Source organism: Lampetra fluviatilis, chromosome 14 (assembly GCF_964198595.1).
Source record: "Lampetra fluviatilis chromosome 14, kcLamFluv1.1, whole genome shotgun sequence".
NCBI lineage: Eukaryota > Metazoa > Chordata > Hyperoartia > Petromyzontiformes > Petromyzontidae > Lampetra > Lampetra fluviatilis.
The window spans coordinates 4,397,125-4,422,201 of record NC_136288.1 but is presented as its reverse complement, the minus strand read 5'-3'; the positions used below and the strand labels follow the sequence as shown (position 1 = coordinate 4,422,201).

The 25,077-nt window shown below is 39.0% G+C and overlaps 1 protein-coding gene across 4 annotated transcripts; it reads right to left on the bottom strand.

Moving 5' to 3' along the window:
* Positions 1–3,200: 3,200 nt before the first annotated feature.
* On the bottom strand, positions 3,201–24,594 carry IFT52 (intraflagellar transport 52). 4 transcript variants are annotated; one of them, XM_078862620.1, is made up of 14 exons: positions 24,538–24,594; positions 22,684–22,808; positions 19,431–19,518; positions 16,675–16,804; positions 15,365–15,440; positions 14,283–14,354; positions 13,112–13,238; positions 11,929–12,015; positions 11,171–11,239; positions 7,834–7,988; positions 7,359–7,446; positions 5,728–5,836; positions 5,218–5,363; positions 3,201–4,876 (listed from the first exon to the last, which is right to left on the bottom strand). In XM_078862620.1, the coding sequence occupies exons 1-14, from the start codon at positions 24,562–24,564 to the stop codon at positions 4,838–4,840; spliced, it is 1,338 nt and encodes a 445-aa protein (XP_078718746.1). In that variant the 5' UTR covers positions 24,565–24,594; the 3' UTR covers positions 3,201–4,837. The 4 variants fall into 4 exon arrangements, with proteins under 4 accessions (XP_078718746.1, XP_078718745.1, XP_078718749.1 ...); XM_078862619.1 differs by having other exon boundaries at positions 3,201–5,363; XM_078862623.1 differs by lacking the exons at positions 16,675–16,804; positions 22,684–22,808; positions 24,538–24,594 and having other exon boundaries at positions 3,201–5,363; positions 19,431–19,500.
* Between the last annotated feature and the right edge of the window lie 483 nt (positions 24,595–25,077).

Below are 25,077 nucleotides of genomic sequence, written 5' to 3'. Positions count from 1 at the left end.
TTGGTTTAATGACCCTATGTCACCTCGTGTGTTCATGCCTGGTATCAAGACAACTTTGCATATTGACTACTACCCCTGCTCATAGAATGTTTAACTACCCACAAAAGCGTTGGTCAGAATTATTTGACAATAAGAGCACAAACTTTAAAAGTTACTTTAGTTTGAAGCTCGTCCGTCTATTTAGGTGAAGCACATGCTATGACCACAACTCAATTGTTTGGGTTTACCATACAGCCTTGTGGGCAATCGCACTTTTTTGTGTAAGTTTACATTCAATCAATTTAAAGTGTTCTGGCAATCCACTACTGGATGAAGACCTGCCCCTAACGCTGTATGTCGTCGAATTTGATTATTTTAACCGGTTCTGATGGTAACCGGTTTTGATAACTGTGGCAGGTGATTGAAAACTGGGAGCTGGGTTAACGTGCAGCACGCTCACCATTGCACCACCGCTCCCCACATAAGATGTACGTACTATCGTTAACATGTATAGCCAAACGTATTTACCCAGTGTTCTCAAGCTTATGCAATGTTTTCTTTTATATGTATTATTTGTAGTTTACACAAATGTTACAAGTAAGATCTGTAACTTTTCACTTGGTATGCTTCTTAGAGAAAGCTATTTGCTCGTGCGCTATTTTAACGATAGGCTAAGGGGTTACGTTGGTATGGTGTGACTTAAGGCATAATACAGTACTGTACATGGATTCTAAGAACGACAATACTTTTCGGAATGTGCACAATGCGTACTTATTCGCCTAGAGTTATATACGCCTGAAATTGTCTAAGAAGATAAGCAGTTGAACCTGTACAGCTGAAGAATACAGAGCAGTACATCTCCTTTGAGTTACGCCATGTCCTCACTCACCAGTTCAGAGTGTATAATTTTCCCTGAATCTTAGCTCATTACTGGAAATACAAAGCGATGTAATATGCAGTACTTCGTACAGATGTTTTCCTAGGGGCGCTGTTGTCATTTAATTTCCATAGCGTGAACATTTCTAAATCGGCATTTGACATACAAGCACGGTACTGCATTTTTATTTATAAACTGCTGCTCCCTGCATTGTTACTGAATGATACACAATTTCGACTTACAAGGTAAGAGAGCTGAGCGCAGTTACCCACGCCTGCAATGTAGCACGTTCCCGGAAAGCATTGGTGGCCCTCTGATCTGCGAAATTCCCATACATAAGTGACTTGCAGGATGGCCAAGGAGATGGTGATACAAATGAATTTGCGAATCTGTTTGAGCAGATATTTCAATTCTGTCAACGTGTGGTTATTGATGTGGGACACTCTTGTTTTCTTTCCACCTCCAAATACGAATTAAAATGCGAATGGCTGAACAAGCCAATGCAGAAACCTCCTGGAAAAGTCGTGACTGAGGGAGGCTTTTAACACTGAATAAATACATTATCCACATCGCTTTGGCTTACCAGCATAATGGTTGCGTTGAAAACCGAATTCCTGAATTCTTCAAATATAATTGTATCTCGGGAAGTAACACTATTTCAGTAGCGACCATTCTCTATCCACTGGTGAATGTTATTTTGCTGTAACCAGAGGTGCATCTAAAAAATTCCCCAAGGGGAGGCAGGTCTGAATGGTAAACCTTTGTAAATAGGGTCCTACGTTAACAAATACACCATTCGATGTTTTTGTTTTATCTTGTAAACATAAAAAAGCACCTTTTGGATAATCAGTTTGTAAAACATTTTCAATGCAAAGCCTTATTTGGTCAACCTATCTACCAACTTGGCATTGGATGTGATTGCTTTTAATAATGAAAAATATAAAGTCATCCAACATTCATGTGTACTAGAGTGTATGTGTTCAATTCATACCCAAGATTGCATTTAAGGAAGCAATTACCTTCATTGAGCTGAACCATATATTCAAATACAAGTTCATTATAAAACAATATTTAAGAAATATAAATTAACTGAAGAGCATACAAATGATTATATAAACTATATTGAAAATGGGATCTGTAAGTACCCGCACAATTGTGTATATGTACAACCTTTCATGTCAATGCACTGCTGGAGGAGGACCCCGACACACCGGTGTGGGCTGGGAGCATATGGGAGCATTGAACAGTAAAACATATTTGCTACACTGCCTTCTGCTGCCAAATACCTATCCCCACAACGTATAATACATGTTAAGTCTCTTTGTCACTTCTGAGACTTGAATAAATTGTGCACATTTCAGGTGATTTGGTCACATCTATACGAGTGCATAATAGCAATGTTTCAAAACAAGCCTAACTCGGGGTTGGTGCAACCATTTTTTATCTCTAGATTTGAAGCTTTCGTGACTGCAAGGATTCATACTCTTTGTTTTTTTCGGTAAAGTCACGCAGGTAAAAACAATTAAGTAAAATAAATGAAAACAACTAAATTTAATCACGTTTCGTGCGCAACACAAGCGTCCTTCAGGTGAGGACAACGTAGCGAAAGCACAACCGCTTAAGTGTGTCTAAGAGATGGCTGTGGAATTATATAGTCGCGGGGGATCGAGGGAGGGGAGGGGCCATGGTGAGTGTGTGGGCGGGCTGTGGACTGGAAGGCAACGATGTGAGGAACGGGGAGGGCGCTGGGAGGCAACGCATGGAGTTCAAACTGAAGCTTTGTGATGCAGGGGGCAGAAGTAGATAAGAAAGCTAAGATTAAGCAGCCTTTTATGCTGCCGGCGGGGTAAATTAGAAATGTGCAAGATGAAAAACAACGTGTGGTAATGGTGATGGTAGTGTGTTAAACTGGAGGTAACAGACTGGGATATATGGATATGATTATGAAAATAAATCTAAACTGGCTGTCTAGCAGTAAACTGCATGGCAGTTAAAGTTTAACTTGGTTAATTACATCCTTCCAATGATTGCTCAATTTGAATCCATCATCTCGGTTGAAGTTATGTCTATGTTTGTATATCTGGAAAATTAGAATGGCGCAAGCTAAACTTGCACACTCAAAATAACGTGGCAATGATGGTAGTGTGTAAAGCTGGGAGTAGAAGACTGGGAATATGGATATGAAAATAAATATAAACTGGCTGTCTAGCAGTAAACTGCACATAGATAGGAAAAAAAATATATAATAAAATTGAATCAAATAAAAAAATACAAATTGAAAATAATAAAAGCAAAAAACCCACGACATTTCGATCGCAACACAAGCGGTCTTAATCAGGCGGAGTATACATGAGAAATCACACGCAAAATTTGATTCAGGAATTTTTATTATAAATATATGCATATATAGCAAAGATAATTGTATGAAAGTATTCGAATATGGTGCAACATTCCACACTTATAGTTATAAATTTATTTACAACCCGTCAGAAGTAAAGCTACCCATAATGCAACAGTCTAGCAAAGCACCATCCTACACGTTTAATTAAATGATGCACAATACAAGATAACATAATTTAAATGTAATTCAGATTGCTATACCGTGCAGTGCTTATACTTGTTGAATACTGTCCTGTACCATTTAAAATCATGACCAATTATAACTTCTCATTTGTGAAACTTGATGCAATATTCCCTGCTTAATAACGTAAACAATTTACCTTTTCGATCAGTACTATAATTATATTCTTCACATCCATAAGAATTAGATACATGAAAGTTGTAAAGTGGCTCACACTCCCAAGTCATCCAAAACTTTTAGTGCTTAAGTTTAAACTAATGACATGCTCACGTGGGGAATTTGTAAAACCCTGTGGTCGACTGCCACATTTAAAAAAACTACCTCCAGTACTTGCAATTTAATGTATGAAATCAAGTGGGACTTTTCACACGTCCAATCTCTTCTCTCTACCTTCCTCCAGGAAATACAATAAATCACCATAAGTGACATTTTACATTAGTTTATAATAACTAACGTAAAATAACAAAAAAATAAACGTCAAGTGTTTTAGGCAATCAGCCGCAGGGTTCCATAAAGGTAATGAAAATGGTAGGGCAGAATTTGAAATATTGTGATGTTTCACACTTTGCAAAACTCATTTTGCATTTTAAAAAAATAGTACCAATTACACTTACCATGCATTGTACATTATTATTATCTGAATGTCTCTTATCTCTTTCAGTCTCAATATAATTTGGGTGGAATGTTTGGATCAAATTGGCAGTTTGAAGGGTAATTAACCTGTCAACTTCTATGTGCATATGTCAAGCGGTGTGCATATTTCTTTTTCACTCGGTTGTATTGGATAAGTCCAGCAACACAATGTCTAATTCACAGGGAATATTTCATAAAAAGATGTAAATTGACCAAATTAACCATTTTACATGACAGTATAACTCGATTAAAAGCGATATTTGCAATGTGTTGATTTATGCATGTTTGTTTTCAAGCATAAACGTGCCTTTTTCTCACATTAAGACAAACATTTTCCTAAAAAGCATACGTTATGTTAGGGCCAGTGCTGTAAGTATGCACCTGCTCAGGCTCAAATGACAGAGTGATGTGGCAATAAACACATCCAAATGCCTGTCTTCTCGGTGCTGAATCAGGTTCTCATATGGGTGATTCGACCTAGAGGAGGCCCACAACAGATAACATTTGCCAATGATGGTATCCATAACCAGGACTTGAATCCAGGTCACGATATTGGTAAGAAAGCACACAAACAACTACACCACTGCTCCTCTCACGCACATACACACAATTATGCATGTGCCTTCAGAGATCATTAGGATTGTCTGGTCGGCTTACAAATGATGAACAATGGAACTGTACATTACTCGAGAAAATGTGGTGCTCAAAAAGAGCTTTGGAAGGCCCTGCTGCCCAGCAGATGTGACTGGATGATGAACGGCCAGTCGTTAGTTCTGGAATGACTCTGCTGTGTCAATGTCCTGCTCCTGCACAATTGTGGCACAGAGTGAAGAAAATACATCTGAATTAGATTGTCAAGAATCATCTGATTCAAACTTTCACATTTCACCCCAGCATATGCCCAATGTGTACCCATACTTTTTTTACCCATGCAAATCCCAGCTTACATTTAAGTCAACGTTCTCCAATCATATATAGAATTAATAACTGTAGACATTAGGACACCATTGAAGATGGTGAAGTCGGTCATAAAAATTGCTGATGAGGATAAGATAATTTACGGAGATGACTATTATGAGAGCAGAGGTTGGAGGTGCTCGGAAAGATGGCAATCATGACATTCTCGATCGTTAAAGTGCCACTGTACCTGGTTCAGTTTTTTAAACTCAACAAGCTGAAAAAAGACATGCTGCAGAACATGGCGGGCATCTTGTGCCTCTCTTGGCAGCTTGCTTGTCACACCCAAGATGTCACCGCACTTCCGAACATAGTACTCCAGATCGTCATCTGTGCCTGTTGCATAGATCACACAGTAAAGCACTTATGGCACATCACTGTTTTAGTTATGCAGACGCAGTCGTTAAGTTTCTGGTATAGTGTTTATTTATTTTACATTTAATCACATCTATTTCCTACCTTAAAAAAAACAAGTTTTAAACCATACGAGACTACACATGGACGTTTACTAGATTTTATACAGGAATGAATAGCCATTATTTGGGCATTTTAAAGAAGCCTTGGGAAGAAAGTCTCTGCCATACAGGGCAAAGAAAAATTAACTTTTTGGTGCAAGTTCATTCCAGTGTCTTGAGAAATACACAATTTAAAAGGTTCAACATATGGCCTTCACAGTGATTACGTGAGATGCAGCGCTTACATTTATTGGTGAGCTGTGCTAGACGGACTTTCTCTGATGAAAATGCTTCATCCAGGTCAAAAAGTTCCAGTGGAGGGGGCCCCAGTTCCCGAAAATTAGGTGGAAATACCTGCATACAAATTGAATTAAACATCCTTTATGTTATAAGGTGAGAATTATTTTCAAACCAATTACATCCTTTGTAAAGGAGACAAAATTGGGATGTTACATTTGACTGCCAAGGCCTTCAGTAAAAAAAAATTGTCTTTAACAAAGATTTTTTAAGAGTGAAGAAATGTAGTAATGACCGAGAAGTAACAGTAACTTGTAAATTTCATGCAAACTGACTCGGTGAAATGCACACTTACCACTAGGCTACTGAGCAAACCTGAAAGGCTACGTCGGTGTAGTATGTCCACTCTCACATCCTGCTTTGATGCGATCTCAGATTAGTTCCAACTTTCTCAAGCTAAACATTTCTAAAACTGAAGTAATCATTGGCAAAATGTCCATACAAAATAAAGACTCCAATTCAAGGCTACACATCATAAACTGCATTACACTGGTGGTGATTTTGGGGCCATCATCAATCCCAAACTCAAGTTATCTCTCAACTTTCCAGGACCTCCTCTTACCTTCAACGGAAAAACCATCTGCATTTTACCACTTCCTTGCCTACCTATATCACCTGTTGACTTTACTGCAACTCTTATCTATGGCTCACCTCTAAACTCCAGATAAGCCAAATACCATTGCAATATTACTCAACCACAACGATAAACAAGACCACATCATCCCAATACTCCAATACATCTGTTGTGTAGTGCAGAACAACTCGGAGACAGAACTCCTAGTAAGGGCTTGCGCCAGTTTATCAACACAAGGGGTAACAATCCACACCAGATGTAGGTGTCCCTACACTCGGTCCTTCACACGGCCCTCAGGCTCTATCTGTTGGCTATCTCTTGGGCTCTCTCACTCCTACTCGTAGAACCCGGACGGGGGATCAGCCAACACTGTCCGGTCACGAGCAGGAAAGACCTCCTTTCAGACGCTCTCCATCCCGGGCTCCCACAACGACCCCACTCACGTCACGGGGTCCCCCTTAAGTACCCCCTTACAATACCCGTGACATGACCTCATCCCACTACCCCCTGACGTCATCACCCTACGCCTCAACACATCCACTAACTCACAATCTAGTCTCTCATCAACTACAAAATACACTCACCATATTCAAGATCCTCTACGGACTCGGTCCATCTATCTCCCCCTTCTTATAGAACTCCTTCACGTGCTCTCCTCTCATGTAACCACTCATGTAACCAAGGTTTTCTAAACGTTGCTCCTTCTTCTCTGCTGCCCCTGTAGTTTGGTACTGCCACAGGCCAACTGCCTGTCCCAAGTTCAGGCTAAAGACCTTCTCCTGTTTATGGCTGACTTCCCTTAAAAAGCATATTCATCCTTTTCCCTTATGACGGGCATCCCATTGTTCTATGCGCCATCTTCAGATGCGACCGCATTAATTACAATACAAATGTATTTATGTATTTCCTACAAAAAACATTGATCACACTATCATGCACTTAACAGGCAGTGATTAGCACTGATGAAAGCCAAAATTTTTACTCTTTGCATGGACTTGTACTTACAGCTGGCTGGAGGGGTGGCAGTGGGGTTTCGAACTGCGGCTGAATGAGTTGAAGTGATTCATGTTTAATGTTTAGCTGCTCATAAGCTCTGGAAAAAACAAAATACATTGGGAATAATGGAGGCCATATGGTAACACACACTTTATACTGGTATCAAATATGTTAAAAAGTAAACATAATACAAAGCAAGCTGCAAAACTAAATTTGATTTTAATATTTGGTGTCGTCACCAGTAGTTACTACAAAAGTCATAACACTAGAGAACCCTTGTTTTATTTCTGGCAGCTTCTGTAGAATCAATGCAGTGATGATAGCTGTTCTGGCATTGGAAAAGCATTAGATCTTTGACGCACCCACTCATCTGAACCCTGCTTCAGTTTTGAAGCTGGAATATGTGAAGACATTCTGCATTTAAATACAATGTGAATCTGTATGCTGCGTGACTTTCAAACAAAAGAAGGTAAATGTCACTGACTCAATAACTTTGGGCAGCGAGGTCATGTCAAGGGAGAAGGTGTTGATGTCAAAGAGGGTGGTAAAATCGCGTGGAATCTCATCGCTCTCCTGCAGGCAGACACGCAGATTCTCAGCCAACTTTCCCGTATCGGGCAGCATGTTGTAGTCCGAGATCTGCAAAGAGAAGAACAGACAATTCCATTCCCGAAAGGGAATCTTCACTTTGCAAAGGGAAAGTTCCATCTCGTGGCTAGGCTAGATATTGCAGCAAAGTATACCTTTAACAAGAGTTTGGAAGTAAGACTTTATAGTACTGACCCAAGGTGAACCTATTTTGAAATGCTCGATGTTATAGTAATGCATTACTCTAGTACAGGTGCCTACAGTGGTTATATTATATGGGAAAATAATGTAATTGGTGAGTATGGTAGCTTACCACTTGTAAAAATAATACACTAATTATATTTAACTGCAAGATGGGCTCATGTCATCAGGAATAATTTAAATCCATCCATATTTGTCTCATTCCTCGATCAAAAATGGCTTCATTGGAACCTCATTTGCCAGTAATATATATGATAATAGTTTTTTTACCCTTCTATCTGGCAACAACACTGACACCTTTTTTACAAGGAGTCATGTTTGCATAGACCACAATACCTGCAGCCATAATGCAAACAAAAAACATAACTCTGATAATATATCCGTCATCTGGTCCAACCCATGTGAGACTAGGCTCTAAGGAAAGCTGTCTCGGGTGTGGACCAATCAACTTCAAGGACAGTGCATATATTATCAGTTATGTTTTTTGTTTGCATTATGGCCGCAGGTATTGTGGTCTATGCAAACATGACTCCTTGTAAAAAAGGTGTCAGTTTTGTTGCCAGATAGAAGGGTAAAAAACCAATTATCAAAACATGGCATCCTCATAACTGAGCTAAATGAAGGAATTTGTTAAAACAAAGAATGGCGAAGCATTCGATGCAGTGCTGAGCACCCGTGAACCTCTGTTATACCGACTTAAAACTTTCGTGACTGCAGGAATTCATATTCTTGGTTCTCTCGGTAAAGTCACATAAATAGAAAACAAAAAATATACACAGACAGACACAATTTCAACCGAGACGACGGTTTTAAACTCAGCAATCATTGGAAAGATGTCATCAACCACTTTGGGTCATGACTTGATTTGTGTTTTCTTGTCAACCTCTACTGTCAGCAGTGTGGTTGTGTGTAGCGAGGTGCAATGCCACCCCCCCATCTCTACCCCCCCTATCTCTGCCTCTCTCTCCCCGTCTCTGCCCCCTTCCTCCACCCACCATTGTCTGCTCCTACGTTAACGCTGGCTGACTGGCTGCTCCGCCCATGCTGTTTGCGCTGCACAAGCTCTCCTCCGCCCAACTCCCCCTTTGTGTTGCTCCTACATTAGCGCGATGCTTGCGCCGTTCGTGTTGCTTGCGCAGCTCTTTCCCTCGCCCAATCACTTTGGAACCGTTATAAGCAGCTACATTTGGAGGCATGCCCCCTCTTTTCTCTCCGCCTGATGAAGACTGCTTGTGTTGCGATCGAAACTTCGTGGGTTTTTTCCTTTTATTATTTGAAATGTATTTATTTTAATTAAAAAATTGTATTTTATTTTCATTTTTATTGTGGGTTTTTTGCTTTTATTATTTTCAATTTATTATTTTCATTTGTATTATATTTTTATTATTAAAAAAAGAAATTTTATATATTTTTTTAATTTACGTGACTTTACCAAAATAACCAAGAATACTCTGTGAAACTCACACAAAGATCCCCAATATAGCCTTAACATACTGTAACAGCAAGTGCTGTTAGGGAACACCTATGAAGTCTGGCATGGCAAACAAGGGGTTGGTGGTCAGCACCATGCCCAGCCACCTGTCTCCCAAGTGGCAATGTTTACACACCGCACCAGGTACTCAATTGCTGTTATGTCAACCTACGGGAGGCCCAGGACCGGTTGAGATAATCGTCACTGGTGATGGCCATGAGCGTGAATGGAACCCGCGTTGCCGGGTTCGTAGCGCAGTGTGCTAACCACTACACGACCACTACACGACCGCTCCCCAAAACTAACACACACACAGTGGCACATACCCGAAGATCATATTGGACACAAAATTAACCATAGCAGAATTGTTTTTATATTATATTCATTCAAACCAATACACGAGGGTAGGGAATGCAGCTTGGACTTCAAAGGGCTGTCAAGGCAAGCTTCCTCTCCCTCAGAAACAAACAGAAATTCCAAGACCACCAGAGGAGAACACAGCCGATAATGCTGCACCCCGTAGTAAGGAGGAAGGGTGGCTTGGTAATGTGGCAATGTGTGTGTGTGTTAGAATTACAAAAGTTCAGGAGCAACGAGCACCCCAACAAATGTTATACTAAATGAACATACACACCATCACATTATAAGTGCCACCATACCAGAGCTCTTAACCGAAGTTGGTCTGAGTTACTGCAGTCAAAACTGGTCTGCAAAACCTAGCCTCATTGCAGGCCTCGTTGTAAAGTCTATAATGCTTAATGAAAGCCTTTGGGTGAGCCAAAGTGGATGCCCTACAAATCTTAGGAATCGAAACTGAGGCTGCCAATGCCTAGGATGTGGAGACCACCCTTGTGGAATGAACCATGAAGGACATGGGAATCTGCCAAATTTATAAGAGGTGGGCAGGCACAGCAGGCTGCTCACTGCTCCTCTGGAGTCTGCCCGAATTTAAGAGACAGGCTTTGACATTCCATGCACCCATGGGGATTATGGTCAGCCTGCAAGGCACAAGCCACACCGCTCATGAGGATCAGCAGCCCTGTGTGGCCAGCAGAAAATCTAACATAGATTGCCTTTCCTGCCTTTTTAAATTTCCACCATCATCAAGTGATTCTGAAATTACATCTACAGCCACCAATAACTACTACATTTGCCTACAAAGAGGGCCCTGCAGTGTGAAAAAAATAACGGCTTCATCCCCGTACCGAAAAACTGTAGAGAAAATAGATAAAATACCAATAAAGTCAATATGCTTGAAGGAGCAGAGTAAAAATGTGTTCTACTCACTCACAATAGCGGGAAAAAAAGCTGAGCAGGTAGCAATGCGACATTGGCTATCGCGAGATGGTGACATCGCAGTGCACTCCCATGGTCGTAGGAAATGTGTTTGTATTGGTCTTTGTGAACTGCGCTCCCCCCACCAGTGTACTGGTTGGAAAAAAAAGTTTCTTAATCAATGTTTTTCTCCGCCAACATTTATATCATGTCCATTTCACTGCCACGATCTAAGTAACTAGTGCAACGTAGCGGTTTCTGTGTTAGTGGAGTATAATGTCAATACCTCTGGGTCCTCCGCATCAATTTGATTGAGTTGAACATCTTTCGTTGTGAGCCACTGCATCAAAACATCCTGTTAAAGGGTTTAAATATCGAAAGAAACAGCAAAAATCATGAACACATTATTTGATTTGCATGATCTATGCAGTAATATATTTAGAAGTCCTATGAATAGTGATTATGCACTGTTGATGGTTATAAACTTGTACTGGATCAGTCAAATGGATTTATAGGCATAATGGTATTTTTATAGTCAAATTACATTTTTTTATTCTGAAAAAACTAACATTTGCAAGACCTCACTTGCAAAACAGACAATGCACCTTTTCTGCTTAAAGACGTGTACTTATTCTATTTTTGTGACAGTACTGTAAGTAGGCATATAACTATTTACCCCCACAGCCTCGCCTAAGTAATTTGATGAAATTGTATGTTTCAAGGTAACAATTTAAGAATCAAATATTTTTCGTCTTATTTTTTACCATCTTATCTACATATTTTCACATTTATACAGGTCGGTTTACTTTATACACCTAACCGTAAAGTCAAATTATTCTTATTTCATTGCATAAATCGTAAATAATTCTCACAGTGTTTAATGCATATATCACAAGTGTAATGGCTTGGGTCATGCAGCAGATGGCAGCATTGTAATCTGAAAGAGATTTGTCTTGTGACTAATGCCATTCAATAAAATCCTGCCTCTGAGCGTTATCATCCATTATTATTGAACCCAAACACCTGTCAGGGGAGAGTGTTTACCAGAATCTTGTTGTTCTCCTCTTTGTCCAGGTACTGGTCACTGAACATGTGACATGAGCCCAGTACAGCAAGCTTCCCTCCACTTTGCTGTTTGAAGAAAAACAAATTATGCAGGTTCAGTTTTTGTAATTATTTAAATGTCGATGCATGTCCAGTTAATATATATGTTGAAGTTAAGTTACAGCTTCGCAATTTTAATACAATTATCGCTGGGACATTCATTAATATGATCAAACACTACATTTATCAGGTATAGCAAATACGCTCATGAGACACCTATAGCTACTTCTAGCATCTATTTCAATGTTATAAAAAAAATCTAATATGTAATGGATGAGATAAACCCATCACAAAAAAATTAAAGTGCTATACTCTTTGGTTCTTTCGGTAAAGTCACGTAGGTATAAAATAAATCACGACGTTTCGGGCGCAACACAAGCGTCCATCATCAGATTCCTGCAGTCACGAAAGCTTCAAATCAATAAAAGTGCTGGCTGGAAAACCATAATGTTCCAGCATGCACAGTTTTTCTGTTATTATGGGTTTCTCTCATATGCAGGTATTATTATTTTATATTAGCCAAGCTCATCTGCTCAATAGTGTAGAAGTGGGGACTCTACAAATATGGTTGCAAAGGCAGACTTTGCAGTCGTGAGTATTGGTGACGATTGAACTGTGCTGTTGAGTTCTAATAAGAACAAAACTGGTCTACTGTTGTCTATCTGTGTCACTGCTGCCTGTCAGTTGGTCACATTCGTTCAAATTAATTTTGATGGACCACAATGCACTTATTCAGAAAATGCTGATAGTTTTTCCATAAGAACAAGAGACTGCTTTTTACACGCTTTTGTGTACTGTTTGAAACTGGCAATGTTCATAATGCGGTAACTATGAAATAGTCTTTGATTAAAGCTACAGATTTATGTGCAGCTATGAACTACACTTGCAGTTCTATGTTATGAGTAGCAAGAGTCAGTGCAGAAAACCCTTAGCAGTATTGTTTCTATGCTTCTATGTCTATGCTCCCCACTGTCAACATGCACTGAAGTATGGGCAGATATACATCACAACCTGTACGGTGTGGGGAGGCTCTCATCCAGCAGTGAATTGACAAATGGCTGAACATGTACTAACTACACTACAATATATCCTCCCATTGGTCCTGCTCTAGACTCTTGCTCACCTTGTTGTGATGGAAGGCAAGCACAGGCCGATTAAGTGGGAAGCACACACTGCCCGTAGACAGCACTGCCACTGCCGGCTTCATGACATTCAGGGTTGCTCCGTATGGGTACACAAATGTTAAACCCCTAGAGGTGGAAAGGGAGGTGAGTGAGTGGGTGGGTAATACAACCGCTTCAAAAACATATTCGATACAGACAGATCACAAGCAGAGGTTAGCAAAAACTGCGCTGTCATGTCCATGAACTAGGACTGTGTTTTGCCAAAATGTACTTGAGAACATGATATCATTTTAAGCACTTGAACTTCTTCTGAACTTCTTCGTGTGACACAAATGCTATGGGCTGCCCAAAAATGTATCATTAAAACAATTGTATCTTTGCATTGCAATGCAAAATATATACAGCTCAGTGTTCAATTGTGTAATTACTCTAAATTTCAATGGTATTTACATTTCATAATCTTACATGCCTATGCCAGAACACAAATATCACACTTAAAAATGCACTCTAATTACTTAATAATAACAACTTTACGTCTTCTTAAGTCAAATTACTAAGGTCTCTCTGGCAAAATAATGTTGCACATGAAGGGGCTTTCAAGTGGTTTTAAAGTTAATGTCATTGCCAAGCAAACGCCATCAAGTCACAAATATGACAACCTAGCCTAGGAATTGTTTCCAAAAATGGTAAAGCATCAGCCACCATATTCTTGGTTCTTTCGGTAAAGTCAACCATCTCTGCACTTTTGGCCCAAATTTACCATGGGTTAAAGCACAAAAATAGGTAAATATAACATGGAATTTTGATTTAAAGTTTTCGTGACTGCAGGGATTCATATTCTTGGTTCTTTCGGTAAAGTCATGTAGAAGGGAAACAATAAAATAAAAATATAAAACAATAAAATTCTCACGACGTTTCAATTGCTTGTGTTGCAAAATATAAAAAATAAAATTATCACGACGTTTCGATTGCTTGTGTTGCAATCGAAACGTCGTGAGAATTTTATTTTTTATATATTTTTTATTTAATTGTTTCCCTTCTGCGTGACTTTACCGAAAGAACCAAGAATAAGAACATGGAATGTCAACCTTATAATCTAATTTCAATTCACACATTGTTCCTCACTTACATACAAGTAACACAATGATTGAGGAAAGGGTTGCGGCTCACTGTGAGATATGGCTGCCGTTTTCATCATCCCCTGCTCCAGGAACCGGCTTGCCGGCTGCCCGGTTTATCTCTCTAAAACAAGCCAAGCATACAATGCAAAAACACATGATTCAGCAGTAGATCTAATTTCCCTTCAAAGTTTTAACCAAGCATAACATTTCAGGGTGACAAATAGAGGGGGGAAATCGGCAGGGGAAAATTTAGTAACAAGGCATTTCATACGTGACATTCAACCAATGTGATCAATAATGGATACATTTGTTCTAAGGTTATGTAGATGTTTTATTACTGGGCATTAATATTTCACATGGTAATAAAATGGAAGTAAAATGCCTTTAGGGCATTTTTTTAAATATTTTAATTGTTTCATAATTAATAAGGCTTAGTTATCAGTACAGTACCACAATGCTACTCCCGTGAGTACTGTTAAAGCAGAATGTTAATTTGCTTATTGTTACACCATGTCTTGTAGCCACATCTGAAATCCAGTGCTCTGGAGGCAAATATATGTGAATAACTGTGGATTTGTAAGCCTCCCAAATTAGTTGAGTTGCAGGAGGCCAAATTATGGCAGTACAGTAAATTGGTACATGAGCCCATATATAGAACCTATTGAGTGTTATCCTATATGTAGGTTTTCTCCAGGTATTCTGGTGACCTTTTACATGCTTGACACTCATAAAAAGGAATTTACCAGGAGTTACTGTACAGTACTAAACTGCGATTATCTGGCATCTTTCAGCGCAGCATGGTAATGCAACTAAAAGCAAGTTGTATGTTATAGCTTTGGGAGTGCAATTTTCTATTTTTTTCTATTTTCTTTTCTTAACTTTTAGGGGTACTCCCCAAATGGTAAATTTATATGCAGGACACGGTATATCCGCGAACATTATTTTGATCACAATCTGTAGAGTTGTAAAAACATTCTGGGCACTCAATGCAAGATCCATCCTTGAAAAAAAAAAGAAACTCCTCTCATTAGTCAACATAAGCATGACTAAGTACTTTCTTTGTTTTTCATAAAGATATCTGTCCATTGCAATATATCTCCAACTATCAAGCAGACAAGTGTAGTAATTTACCTGTTCAGGACACCGTTTGATATGAGGGCCTCCTTGGGATGGTAGTACTTGTAGTAAACATTTCGTATCACAGCATCTGTTGGTAAAACAGAACCGTTTTATATTAAAATTACACAATCTACATTGCACAATAATTTAACATGTTTAAATTACATTTTAATACGTTTTTACCAATTATACCTCAATTGCACCATTGCAATCCAGGCAAAGAGCAAATCATTTTATTTGGTGATAATGATTAGTTTTTACATAAGTTTGTGCCCAAATTCCAAGTTTGGAAAAAGGCTTTATTAATGACAGACGTGTACTTCAAGTAAATGCAAAGAGTCTTGCAATTATTACGTTAAACAGTGCAATTTTCCTGTGATGTTGTGAATAATCATGTAGTTGACATTGTTGTTCCATTTACTATAGGTCACAATAATAATTTACATTTATGAGGTGCATTTCATCCGTAGATCCCAATGCACCGTGTATGGAAAGCAGAAAACGAACAGAACCAGAGTAAATTGCAAATATTTGTGGATAACTGTGGATTTGTAAGACTCCCAAATTAGTTGAGTTGCAGGAGGCCAAATTATGGCAGTACAGTAAATTGGTACATGAGCCCATATATATTATTGAGTGTTATCCTATATGTAGGTTTTCTCCAGGTATTTTGGTGGCCTTTTACATGCATGACACTCATAAAAAGGAATTCACCAGGAGTTACTGTACAGTACTAAACTGCAATTGTCTGGCATCTTTCAACGCAGCATGGTAATGCAACTAAAAGCAATTTTATTTTTATTAATTTTAATTTCATTTTTTTACCTACGTGACTTTACCGAAAAAACTAAGAGTATAACTAAAAGCAAGTTGTATGTTATAGCTTTGGGAGTGCAATTTTCTATTTTATTCTATTTTATTTTCTTAAATTTTAGGGGTACTCCCCAAATGGTAAAGGCCAATTTAGAGAGGTGAGTTTTCAAGATAGGGCTTAAATAGCCCTAAAGACTCGTATTACCAAAGGTAAAGCGTTCCATATTCTGGGAGCTGCACTGCCAAAAGGCCATTCACCCCAGGAACAGAGCCTTGATCTCGGAGTACTTAGAAGGCATTCCGAAGATCTCAGGGACATCATTGCCGAAAAAAATCGGTTAGTTCCTGCAAATTTTGTGAGGCTAACCCACCGAGAGCCTTGTAGGTCAGCAGCAGAATCGTATAAATCTACTCGATACTTGACTGGTAGCCAATGCAAAGAAAAGAGAACAGATGTAATGTCTTGCGAGGTGGTGTGCGCGCAAGCACTCTGGCAGATGAATTAATACCATTGTTCACCATAATCCCAAACTCTTCAAGCAGGAAGTTGATGTTGGTATCATGTTTGGCCTCGCCTCCTTCACCCAGCATCACCAGCACCGTGCCCCCACTGTCCAGGTACCTCTTCAGTGCTTCAATCTCAAAGGTTAAGGGATAATAAAAATGCATCATTACATATGTTTCATTATTTTAAACAAGGGCCACTGACTACTTATGGTGGGAAAGAAGTTCAACACACATACATTGGGCAGAACGTTAGCGTGTATTTTATCCAGTCACAAATCAATGGTTGTCAATGATGGTACAAATATATTTCCACCTGCGCTTTACAACTGTCAATGTAGTCCCATCAATTTGAATTTAGCTTCTTTCACATTAGCCATGTAGGCTAAAAAAAGTGAAAGAGTACCCAACATTATACAAATAAAGATTTGATCGATGTAAATGCCTCAAATATAATTGTAAATACCTACATGGCCAAGCTAGTCGCTGCATAAATGTGTGAGAAGCAGCATACATGATACATTATAAGTAGTCTGTTTGACTTTTTGTCCCAGCCTGCATGCTTATCCAGATGATGTGGGTTCTCATTAGCTGCAGAGGACATAAGCTTTAGTGTTTTTGAAACTGGCACACACAAACTGTATGCCTCCCCGAGCAACAAAGTATTTTTATGCGTAGTGAGAGCAGTGTGCTGTTAATAATGTAATCACCAATTAACTGGTTGCAGAGACAAAACACAAATAAATGATGTGCAATGCAATTAGGCCGAGTGCTTTCTTTTAAATTATTAGCTGTGAAAATTAAGAGTTCTGGCAGTTTAGAAAGTATAATAATAAAAGTAAATTAGGTGAAATACTGTCTTGCATCAAATGGTGTATCACTACTGTGGGAAGTCTGTCGTAAAGTAGACATAACAGCCCGTGTAATATAATTTGCAGTGGCGTGCGACTAAATGTGCGTCATAAAATTCTAAATTACTTGAAACTGAAAGAATAACTGTCCCTCTATAACCTCAATGGGATATCACCTGGTTTAATAAAGGCCAGTAGCCTAAGTCCCAAAAATTATATGAAAAAACTAGTGAAGCCCATTTATTGACTGGTCACGCAACTGTATAGGATTAACATCTTTAAACGTCATAGCGGCTGACTGCATTACATTGTTTCGTCAAAGAGGTGGGTGAAATGTGTAGTGTTGCCCATCAGTTTAGTGAAAACCAGTAAATGTATGAAAAACTGGCAAAAGCCCAACTCCCAAGGCCATCAGACTAACATTGTTCCCATTGAAACTCCAGACTACATGTCTGTAGCCAAATACCTCCCAGCATGCATTTCACTAAATTTATATCCAGTCCCTTTTGTCCATCAACTGCTGGATGAGTGTCTCCCCACATTATACAGGTGGCAGGGAACATTTGACCATACTTCAATACGTAAGTCAGTGCGGGTTTGTGAAGGCAGGGAGCATGTTTACAGTAAAACAAGATACGTTGCTGCACTACCCTATTCTGCCCACCACATAGCCCTGCAGCCCTAAGACAACCTGTTTGTGCATGTTGGTCACCTATCCAGTCACTACCCAGGCTCAATACTGCTTAGCATCTTGAGATATGACAACACAGGGAGCATTCCATGTGATTTGGTCTTGGCAACTAAGTTTATACTCTTTCTGGCACAAATAGCATTTTGACTTGAATTGAATGCAGTCCGTGCTCCAATTCTGAAATTATGCAACAACAAGCTATGCACTAAAATAGGTATTGGTTATGTGCAGGTACTGGATGACACGAAAGGACAATTAGAATGAACAGTGATACTTCTGTTTAACACGTAGGCTTTCTCAAACAAAATTCATAAAAGGTTTTTGGGTTAGATCGAGTAAGTATAAATGTGTCGTAACCCTCCACCACCCGACACAGCCAATTAGTAAGGGATTTTGTCACGTAAACAAAACACCAATTAGCTACTACTTCAGCCCACCCATGTGTTAGAGAGAAAATCCACAACATTTACTATTTGAGTACTTCTTTAGACAATTGTGTAATGTAGCTCTCAAAGACACCGTCTTGTTCTTTGATGTATATTTATTACGAATAAAGTCCGCTGACAACTTAACGAGTAACTACGAGTGACTATATACACTTGGGTAATTATACAACTCTATTTTGAGACAACGTAACTCCAGCCCTTCAAGACTACACGGTGCCTACTCCAGGATGATGAGGACAACCTGTTCCAAGGCGACGACGATTCCCCACAACAACAGCAGCGAGGTCCGGTTCTCGCCGGCTCTTATCCCTCTCACGACCCGGCCACGCCCCTATTCCAGAACTCTCGCTCACCATATCAATATCTGCCCTTATTACATTTTAAGACCGTTGGGTCCCGTGCTTACCCTCACGTAACCCTATCAACTCTTGTCCCATCAATCATCATTAGCAACCACTTAGGTCCCACATTACCCTAACATGACCCTGTTCCGTTAATTAGTAACCATGGTTCCGGGGAGCCGTACTGTCCCTACATTACCCCGTACTGTCTTTACAATTGTATTAGTTTTGTATCAGATATTACATAGTGTATAAATTGCATGATGTTAGTGTAGTGCAACGATGGTGACTGGATTGAGTGTCAAGCTTCCTATCCATATAAAAACATAACTCACCACAAATATATACTGAGCCACCCAACTTCATGAACGGAAATAAAGCTGTTACTGTACGTAGAGTTTTGTCAGCGTTTTTATCATTTAAATGGTGTACCTCAGCTGCTGTAAACTTCTCTCGTGGGCCTCCACTGATCCACACACGAGCTCCCAAAAGCTTCTCCTCCGACACCTCATCCTTCAAGCTGAGCCATCACAAGAGTCAAATGGACACAGAATTCATAGCATCAAATGACCATACATGCTCACACCTGTCAAGGTAATATGCTGTGCTTTGTAGGTGTTCGGACTATTCATATTTAATCATTTACATTTTTATAAGGTTTGGAGTGATTGGAAATTATTCTTCCACAAAAAATCGTATGAATGAAATTACATGATCATGAATATACACGTTTTAGACGATGCTATGCTATGGAAAATCCTTACATATATTACGAGACTACTCTAGGAAATCAAACCATTAACTCAGTATAAACTTGCCAAGTGGTGAAAGGGCAGGTGACAGCAAGGTGTTTCATGCTATTGCATAACCTTCTAATCAATGCCACCAGCTCTTGTGATGTGCATACGTATGTTACTAGGCAAGCTGCTTGCTAAATTAATGCGTGTGGTGTACACACTGGGCTCGTTAGGTGGCATCTGTTTTCAAAACATCACGTGTCAACATTTATTAGTGTTCAGTGTAATGCATACCAACAAAAAATAAAACAGACACCTTCAAAGTGACCACACAAGTTCAGGCAGGAATAAGGTAGTCAAAAACAGCTGTCCACTTCCACTAAGGGGGTCTGCAATATTTCGCCTGGTGCACAATAGCTCAGCAATTTAGAATTGGCTGGATTAGAACACGTGGCAATCTCTGCGCTTATTGTAGAAATAATTGATTGCGTTAAAGTCTGGCAATTTTCGAGAATTAAATATGCGTATGTCCGAACATCTAAATAACCTTAAGAAATACCTCTTATTTGCAATTGTGTAGGAATTACTATATTTCCATCCTGCACTGCGAAGGAATCTGATGCACACATTGGTTTATTTACAAATGTGTAAGTACTCTCACTATTTATTATAAATATTGCTGTTTCATGATTCTTTTAACTTTACCTACTAGTAAGACATGATCCATTGCCTTGTGAAGTATTTCAATGGCTTAATTGAAAGTTATATACTGTATATTGTATTAACATTTGCGTTTACAGTATGGTTTGTAATTACTACATAGATTGGTTAATTTTTTTTTACATATTTGCATATAGCATTTTGCCATTTCGTTAAATGGAAAGAGATACGTTGTTTAATTATATTTTGCTGATATACTACATCAGTTTTACATGGAAGAAAATTAACCCCTAGAGTTTGGATCTCTCAATTGACTCCATATCCACCTCAACCCCTGGCACACAAACACCATAAGTAAATATACTTGTTACATTTTTTGCTACAAAAAACACTATCAGTTTGATTATTAGCCCTTAAGCAATGGAAATACACACAAATTATGACATAATAAACCAGCATGACAAGCCGTGCTATAAGGAAGACTGTGATCAGTTCTAATGAACAAGAAGTGGGTCTGAAAAAGGAAAAGATGGGGCCTGATAAAGTAGAGGTGGGGCCTAATAAAGGGGTGGGGCCTACAGAGGACTTCAGAACTTCGCTGTTGATTTAAAGCAGGGGTGGGGAACCTTTTTCTGCGAAGGGCCATTTGGATATTTATCACATAATTCGCGGCCCATACAAAATTATCAACTTAAAAATTAGCCTGTTATATTTCGTCAAACATTTAATTAACTCACCCCTAATGTGATGGCTGGAACTGCTTCTCTTTGGTGAGGCGTGTGATGTTAGCTGGTATTGATGATGTTGCTACTCACAACTGCTTTTCTAGGTTTGCTCCTAGATGTATTGAATTTCGAGTCCCGCCTGCGGTTACCTTGGCAGGGCCAGACCAAATGATTTCGCGGGCCTTATACAGCCCGCGGGCCGGATATTCCCCACCCCTGATTTAAGGTAATAAGGCCATCGAATCCAATATGTACAGCAGGTAGCACATACCTTTAATGTCATAAATGTAGCCAAATTCCACAAATTTGCTTTCAATACATCTGACAACACTATGACTAACTGACCACATTATAATTTAGTGACTAAAATAATCTACTTTATTCAGGTTGCCACAGGGACAGTTTTCACAATTGAAAACTAAGTGAGCCCCCATCGTGAAGTATAATTGCTTTGGCAAAATATACCTAATGTAACCGTAGTTTTAGTCGTAGTTTTTACAAGCTAGGTAACATTCAAATTTGAGATTTTGGCGATTACACTGATTCACGGTGACTGGCTCTTACATGTGATATCACAATCTTTGAGGTCAGCTTTACTGTTAGCATGGCATTCTGTAAAATTTCCACTGCACCAATGACACTGCAGGCTTAGTTGCTAGTATACTTACTACTTGACTATTCAATGAAATGCCCTTCATTTAAAGAGGTGAGATTCAATTGGGATGCAAATACTTTGTCATTTTGCCAAACAGTAATGGAGCAAATGGTTTTACAGTCATGCTGACATTTTAAAAAGGTACAGAAATCACTGCATTCTAAATAAAACCACATGAACATTATACAATGCTTTATATGTTAATTTGATGGGGATGTTTGAAAACACTGTTGTTAGACCATTTTGTCACTGAATGCACATATAGAACATGGCATGGTGCATTTTTCTATATGTGTTTACATGGGTTGTCTTTCCTTAAGTTTATTTTTATAGTCATATGAGGCACGTTTGATAAATAAATAAATATATGGGGGTCCCAGTCGGTAGTGACTGCTTACTGAAAATTTCCAGTGTTTACAATCTTTGAAATATATGACGTTGGTAAATACGATTGTTTGTTAGTACCTTTAAAGTTTTTTAAAAACTTGGCATTTTTAAAATGCATAGGTGTGCTGTATTGTACAAAAACATGCAGTAGGTAGTGACTCCTTACTGAAATGTCCCAGCGTTTATTATCTTGCAACATGCGTTGGCAAATTAGATAGTTTGTTGGTACATTTTAAAATGACTGTTATATATAACAAAAAAATTATATTATAATGTACTTTTTAACATAAGGCGTTTGATGGAGTGAGTCTTTTTAGAAAATAGATTAAGTTTTTAATGGTCTGATTTTTTTAAGCATGCTTATATCCAAGTAAATTATTTGTAAATCTATTTTACAGGCAGTTTACTCCAGATCTAATCATACATCCATTGTGCAAAGTGGTTCTGTGGTCTGGCCCACTCACCAGAAAATCCACGTCACTACAAGTACTTATAACTAGTTAAAGTGTCGTGTTCATTACGTTTGTATCTTCCAGTTGGTTCGCAGTCGCTTCTGCAGCGTTTTGTAGCCCGAGTTGGCAGAGAAGAGTTCCCTTTTTGAGGCATTGAAGATAACAGTGTTGCGTTGCTCCTTGCTTTCAGTGGCCTGAATAGTGCAAACACACACAAAGACTCCATCAGCGACATTGGTATATTGCATGTGTCTGACACGCAACTGCTGTCACCAATAACACTATGTTACTGAATTCAACAGTTACTAAACTGCTTGTAAATACCAGGCTAATTCAGATTCAAGGGTGGGATGCCCTCATATATCCATTTTACTAAAAACACCTTTATTTCAATAAAGATCAAATCTTTACCATTTACAACTTTCAATTTTTTAAATAGTAAAACCCGATTTTAAAGCAACTATGGTTTCACCACCAAATATCACAAGCCATTTCTAGAACGAAAAACGCTATTGAGGTTACTTTATATAGAAATCCAATAAGCCGCACTCCAATAATTATCCACGAATCCCTGCAATTCGCAGATTATTGGCGGTTTGTGACAGCTCCCGTAATTCGCAGCACACTGCGGCAGATTAAAAACAGTTTAACACATACGCTTTCGCGACCAATATCATCCAAAATACAGGTTTTTTGGGTTAGATCGCGTATATATATATGAATGTGTCGTTAATCCCGCCACCACCCGACACAGCCAATTAGTAAGGTTTAATACGTAATAATTGTTTCCCTTCTACGTGACTTTACCGAAAGAACCAAGAATATGAATCAAAAGTTTAATACATTGTTTAAATGCATGCCTATACAGGTCACCATACATCAATGGAGATGACCTGTGTGCATACAATAACTAGTAATATTTTATTGCACACAAACGACGGGAGGTACAAGAACAATGTGCATAATAGAGGTTTTTTGGTTAGATCGTGTAAATATATAAATGTGTGGTTAAAACCCACCACCACCCGACACAACCAATTAGTAATGTTGGTCACGTAAACAGAACATGCCATTTCGTTACTAGTACAACACACCGGTGTGTTGGAGAGCAAATCCACAATATTTACAATCTGAGTACGACGTTTCGCCAGTAATTATAACTAGCACCATCAGGCGGACAGCCAGATTTGTGTAGAAATCGTCATGTTTTGTAAAAAAAAAACCTGTATTATGGACCTTAAACCGAATTGGTGACTTCACAAGACTTCTAAGTATGTACTTTACATTTTCTTGGTTGTAATAAAACATGTTACTTTTTATTATTTCCCTTCTACGTGACTTTACCGAAAGAACCAAGAATATTAATCCCTGCAGTCACGAAAGCTTTAAATCGAAAAAATAGATGTACTTTACATTGAACTTCTTTCGCACCGTACGTAACCAGCCGTGCTAATCGGAGGCGCGGGGCAAGACCAATAAACTAAACAAACTAAACAAAAAATCAGATCATGACGCCATGACCGTAACTTTATATATTAAAATAAAAACATGTTTTAATATTTTGTATGTGCGTTGAATTTCTTTCGCACCGTACGTAGCCACCTCACGCACGAACCCCCTCAAAGCTGTGCCGGATAGCCTCTAGTGAAGACAACCGATGGGCTGAATGCACAGCATAAGAACAGAAACCTTATATTGTGTTAATAATGTGTTCTCTTTCGTGTAATAGTTAAGTGTTTATATCACAAATTGCACTCGGCCGCGTACCGTTCCGAGGCCCACTGTGCAGCTTCACCGGACTTATTCCACAAACGAAACTTCAACATAAACGTTTGCCGTGAGAACACATGTTCGGCATTGTTAGCATTAGATGTTAATGTTCGTTTATCGTTACACTTCTGCTTCTTTATGGCATTCCCCCACCTGAACGCCGCTCGGAGCCATGTTCATGTCTGACGCGCCCGCAGCCCTTGTCACAAATCCTACTACGAATAAGCATGTCAGCCAAAGCCGCGCTTGTGATTGGTCGGTGCTCGCGCAAGAGACGTTCAAAGCAGCGTGTGATTGGTTACAATCGCCACCGAGTTCCAATATTAGCCAATCGCATGCGCGGATAGTTCGGCTTCTGCTAATGTTAGCTATGAAATAGGGTATGTTCGTCGCTTAGCAACAGCGTACATAAAAAATCAAGCGGTCACCACGGTAACTCATGAATATTCATTACGGTATAGAGTTTAAGCCAATTACTGAATAAAGTATAAGCTGTAAAGCGTATATATTATGTATGTGCAATGAAGAAGGCTCATTGCCCGAAACGTCGCTTATAAAAATGTTTATGCCATTCATCATCTGCGTAACCGCTGAGCCATTGTTGGCAAAGGTCACAAATATAAATTTGCTGACCAGATTCTGCAGCAAATTAATATTCATTTAGTACCACACGCCTCGTGCGGTTGCCTTATC